General features: G+C 38.5%; 1 protein-coding gene across 2 annotated transcripts in view; it reads left to right on the top strand.

Moving 5' to 3' along the window:
* vps8 (VPS8 subunit of CORVET complex) overlaps nt 1–6000 on the top strand; it is a 117778-nt gene that overhangs the window by 39854 nt on the left and 71924 nt on the right. For both annotated transcript variants that reach the window (XM_053616103.1, XM_053616102.1), the window contains exons 26-29: nt 2402–2521; nt 2905–2976; nt 3331–3450; nt 4625–4681. In XM_053616103.1, the coding sequence (XP_053472078.1) occupies nt 2402–2521; nt 2905–2976; nt 3331–3450; nt 4625–4681 (369 nt within the window). The remainder of the gene's footprint in view (nt 1–2401; nt 2522–2904; nt 2977–3330; nt 3451–4624; nt 4682–6000) is intronic.

The raw sequence follows: 6000 nt of genomic DNA, 5'->3' as shown, positions 1-6000 counted from the left end.
TAAATTCTCTGCATTTGTACTCCACCTGGAGAACATGCTGAAATATCCTTATACGGACATATATTATACATATTAAAGGCTGATCAGTGATGAGTCATGGTTAAGCTCGTAGGTTATTGATCCCACCCACATTTTATAAACACGTGATAAATGATTTAATCATCCAGAACCGATAGATAGATTTTGTTTTCTATTAACGAGCTCGAAACATTCTCCATTTAACTTGACAGAAAGGCAGCGCGGCCTGTCGAGAGCATGTAAGATGGGGGCGTGTGGGCGGGGCTTCCAGGCAGCGTCCGTTCATGTCGGAGAGTACGAAGGAGCACCTATGCGGATCATCCCAGATTCACATGCCGCTTGGCTCGTCTCCCGTTTTACAGAGGAGAGAAACACCGCGTATTTTCGAGTGTTAAAAAGCGTACAAGCGCACCCTAGTGATAAAATATGGAGCATCTACGTAAAATGCGTAAAGGTTGGCAGGTGTGGAAATATTATATAATTGGAGTATATCGTGGATATCGTGGCTACGTTATATCATATAGAGACGATTAAAGTGTTATATCACACAAGGCTAATTGAGTAAGTATTTTTATTTTTATTTTTTTTCCCCTCTGCTAAAATGGTTCAAAGAACCTCAGCTCATAAGTCACTCTGCATTATGGACAAAAGAAGATCATATGGAAGCCCATTTCCGCCACGGAGAAGAGAAATAAAAGGTCATTGCGACTTTATTTGCCGCAATTGCGCGTTTACATCTCACAATTCTGACTTTATTTCTCGCAAGTCTGAGTTTTTACTCGCAATTTAGCGAGTTCACATCTCACAAATCTGAGTTTTTTACTCGCAATTTAGCGAGTTCATATCTCGCAAGTCTGAGTTTTTACTCGCAATTTAGCGAGTTCACATCTCACAAGTCTGAGTTTTTACTGGCGATTTAGCGAGTTCATATCTCACAAATCTGAGTTTTTTACTCGCAATTTAGCGAGTTCACATCTCACAAGTCTGAGTTTTTTACTCGCAATTTAGCGAGTTCATATCTCACAAGTCTGAGTTTTTACTCACAATTTAGCGAGTTCACATCTCACAAATCTGAGTTTTTTACTCGCAATTTAGCGAATTCATATCTCACAAGTCTGAGTTTTTACTCACAATTTAGCGAGTTCTTATCTCACAAGTCTGAGTTTTTACTCACAATTTAGCGAGTTCTTATCTCACAAGTCTGAGTTTTTACTCACAATTTAGCGAGTTCTTATCTCACAAGTCTGAGTTTTTACTCGCAATTTAGCGAGTTCATATCTCACAAGTCTGAGTTTTTACTCACAATTTAGCGAGTTCATATCTCACAAGTCTGAGTTTTTACTCGCAATTTAGCGAGTTCATATCTCACAAGTCTGATTTTTTACTCACAATTTAGCGAGTTCATATCTCACAAGTCTGAGTTTTTACTCACAATTTAGCGAGTTCATATCTCACAAGTCTGAGTTTTTACTCGCAATTTAGCGAGTTCTTATCTCACAAGTCTGAGTTTTTTACTGGCAATTTAGCGAGTTCATGTCTCGCAATACGGACTTTTTTACTGGCAATTTAGCGAGTTCATATCTCACAAGTCTGAGATTTTTACTCGCAATTTAGCGAGTTCATGTCTCTCAATACGGACTTTTTTACTGGCAATTTAGCGAGTTCATATCTCACAAGTCTGAGTTTTTTACTCGCAATTTAGCGAGTTCATATCTCGCAATTCTGACTTTTTTCTCGCAATTTAGACATCCACTTGACATTTGGTGTGTTACAATTAATTCACCGACAAAGCATCAATCATTCTCTATAGATAGGCTATACTGTATAAACACAACACTCGTCAGCTTGTCAAGACAAGGAAATTCAGATGCTAGCATATGCTCATGACCTGAACATAGTCACATTTAAAGGTACTGCATCAAGTAGATATCTAAATTGCGAAAAAAAAAAAAAGTGAGCTGTAAACTCGTAATTGTGAGAAATAGTCAAAGTTGTTCGATATGAACTCGCAATTGTGAGAAAAAACGTCAGAATTGCAGGATGTTCACTCAAAATTGCGAGGAATAAGGCCTACAATTGCGAGATAGAAACTAATAGTTCTGAGGAAAAAAAAAGTCAGAATTGCAGAGTTAGAGTTATAAAGTTGCTATTACTTTTTTTTCCTCTCTGTGGCGGAAACGGGCTTCCATAAAGTCATGGTTCTTTACACTTCACAGATTTACCTAGATACCTGAGACGGTTTATAGGGCAAAGAACAAGGTGCAATATGGCAACCAATTGGCCTCACATCGCTTTGGGTATAGACGACCAGATCTAGCTATAAAGGTCTGTAAGGTGCGTGTACATATTACCAAGCGCTTGCTCTTCACTGAATGTGTTTCAGGTGTTTGAGTTCCTGATTCGCCTGCATTCGTTAGAAGCCATCCAGGAGGAGGAGGTGTATCCGTACATCCGGACCCTGCTGCACTTCGACACCCGCGAGTTTCTCAACGTTCTAGCGCTGGTGCGTACCAAACGGCAACTGCATTAAAGCCACAAATGTACACAACTCTCCTCTCACTGCACATGCAAGTCAATCAGCCACGGAGTTACAGTGGAACTATCAGGATCCTGTAGCTAAGACGTAGCTACCAGTTAACCATCGAACAACCTCAGATCTAACACACGACATACACTTCCAACCGTGTCGAGTTCAATCATACATACATTTCATTTGTTAAATAACAACATGGGAAAACCGCCAGCTTTCATCGTGCTCATGCCATAGAAATGAACTAATCCCTGAGACAAAAATGAAAGACGCGAATGTAATCAGTTGTATTTGGGATTAGTGGAAAAAGTAGAATAGTCCATTGTTGCTAGAGCTATCGCTTTTGTCCGTTTCAGACGTTCGAGGATTTTAAGAACGACAAACAGGCTCTGGAGTACCAGCAAAGGATCGTGGACATTTTACTCAAGGTAGAGACTTTTAATTTTACTTATGTGCACACACACACACACACACACACACACACACACACACACGCACACACTTCTTTCTTGTATGTATTCACTGTAATCATCAGTATTGTAATCAGCTAAATGCAATCACTTCATCAGCGCAGGAGCTCGTAGAGTCCGACTCAAACTCCTCCATCAAACGCTCTTATTATAGCTCAGCCCACATCCCTTACTCACAGCCTGCCTTCTCTCTCATCTCCAGCTCCTCTCATGCGCTCACTCCTCTTCTGATCACTCATGAATAGTAGAGAGGGTTTTTATTAATTTTTTTTATTCACAGCTTTTTAATGAAAATATGCATGTTTTGGGCAGGTCATGGTGGATAACTCGGACTTCACGCCGTCTCAGGTGGGCTGCCTGTTCACCTTTCTCGCCCGGCAGCTAGCCAAACCCGACAACACCCTCTTCGTCAACAGGAAGTTGTTTGATCAGGTGACTTTATTGGATTAATTTTTTTTTATGTCCTGCAATACACATTACCGGCCAAAAGTTTAGACACACTCATTCTTTATTTATTTGATTTCCCCACATTTTAGAGTAATAATAATAAAGTTATCAAAACTCTGGAGTAACACAAATGCAACGATTTTGGAATCGAAATGGAATTATGTTGTGATAGAAAAATCCAAAATAAATCAAAATAATTTAGTATTTTCTTCAAAGTAGACGCCCTTTTTTCCTAGAATTTCCAGAAATGTATTCTTGGCGTTTTCTCGACTGATTTCTTGAGGAATTTCCCTGAGATGCTTTTTAAACAGTATTAAAGGAGTTCACGCCGATGCTGGAATCTTATCGACTGCTTTTCGGAATATTTCGCTCCAAGTCTTTTTTTAAAAAAAGATTTATTTGTAAATAAAATGTTAGTTTTCTAATGAAAGAAATGAATACGTTGGCACGATTATATTTTTGTCTACAACACCGATTTCACACATTTAATCACACACCTTCAGATCAAAAGCTTTTTAAGATCATGAGAAACATTTCAGTCGAGCGTCCACAAACTTTTGACCAGTAGTGTGTATACATACATACATACATACATACATATATATATATATATATATATATATATATATATATATATATATATATATGTGTGTGAGCATGATTGATTGGTAGCTTTTATACTGTGGAGTCATGTGATCTTTAGTCTGTGCACAATTTCAGTATTGTATCCTCACTACACACACCTAACTCAAGTAAGCTCATCCTCTTCTGAGTGACACCGGATAGAAGGATTATGTACCTTACAGCACGCATCATCATGTTAGTCGGAAACAGCAGCAGGCTTTAATGCGGTGATGACTCCAAAGCAATTAGCAGCTCACCATAAAAATAACTCCATCTTATTAGAGGTGTGAAAGTGATTTCATGGTTGAAAGCGACAAGCTCGCACTAAGCTGGGAGGAGTTTCTGGCACCGGAGAAAAACAGCTGTAAATCTTTTGCACTTTGTTGTTGTTGTTGTTGATGATGGCTTTAATTTCTTGGCCTTGAGGAACTTGTAATTGCTCTGACTCAATATGGAGCGAAATATGGTCATGTTAATCACAGCGTAATTTGTGCCGGAAGTGTGCTTTGTTTAACCCAGATCTGGTTGAACGCAGGTTCTGGAGTTTCTGTGCAGTCCAGACGATGATTCCAGACACACGGAGAGGCAGCAGGTAAAATACTCATGAACTGGACTCATTAGAGTAGTTTACATTTATTCAACGATTTGATATTTATTTATTTACCAGATACAAAAGGCTTAGTACAAGTGATATGAAATCTAAGCCTATAGCTTAATTACGGCAAAAAAAACCACATCTTAGCAAGTGAATATGTCCTGAATATTGTCATGTTTGTTACTAATTTCAAGCTTAAATTTGTCTTATTCTATTGGCAGATCATTAAATGCTTAAAACTAGGGAAATTCTCTGTGATTTATGACTATATACAAGGTGACGGGTTCATGTTTTGTGTTTAACTTTTAGCTTGCCTGTTTATTCCATACATGTAGCTGCTCAATGCAAAGTGCATGTACCTTTTGATCACTTCTGTCTATATATATTAAATGATAACAGGATCTTGTGTCTCAGATGTTCCACAACGTTAAATGTAACTACAAATGGATAAAAAAAAAAGTATAACGTGTCATTCTTTAACAAATCAAATTCACTGTGGTACTGTATAAGAGGAATAAAACCCTTCCCGCTTGCTGTTAATGGAAAATAATCAAGTCACTCTGATTGACAGTGGGCCACATAGAGTGCCTATAGAAAAGCATCATAGCCGGTCAAAATCCTCACCTTTTGTCACATTACACCCTGGAAATTCAAATAAATTCAATCTAACTTTAGCCAGCTGTATTTACACATTCTAACCCTCGACATCTAGGTGAAAATTACATTCTGAATATAAAAATCCTGAACAATTATTAACAGTTTAATTAGTGAAATACCTGCTGTGGATAAGTGATCAGCCCCTCTTAGAGTAACCATTATAAACTTGCTCAGGTACAACCAGTCACTTCCCAGATCACACAGCATGCTAGCTAACCCCCAAATTTCAAAGAGGTATGAAGAATATTTATCGGCAATGTAACACCACTTCAGCGCTGATTATTTTGCTCCGTCATGTTGTATTCTTTATATATATATATATATATAAATATATATGTATATACACACACACGTAGTTTTGTCTGACGGAAATTTTGATAGGTACAGTAGATAGCTACATTTACACCAGTAACTTGTTGGTGGAGAAATGCCGGAGCAGTCGTGGTCTTCAGCCGGAACAGGGTTTCCCTTTTATCTCCTGCTGCTCAGTTTTCAAAGCGCACCAAATCCCACCGCCACAAATCGAATCCTTTTTCCCGTCAAGCCTTAAGCCCTTCTGTTCCGTGCTGATAAATACATAAATAGGTCCACGTAGATTCGGCTCTGAAACGGCTCTGATTAGGTCAGGTGACTTTCTGACAGCGGTATCCGTCGTTGCA

The sequence above is a fragment of the Ictalurus furcatus genome, chromosome 26 (genome assembly GCF_023375685.1).
Source record: "Ictalurus furcatus strain D&B chromosome 26, Billie_1.0, whole genome shotgun sequence".
NCBI lineage: Eukaryota > Metazoa > Chordata > Actinopteri > Siluriformes > Ictaluridae > Ictalurus > Ictalurus furcatus.
Note: the sequence above shows the minus strand (reverse complement) of the source record. Positions and strands in the feature narration are given on the sequence as shown.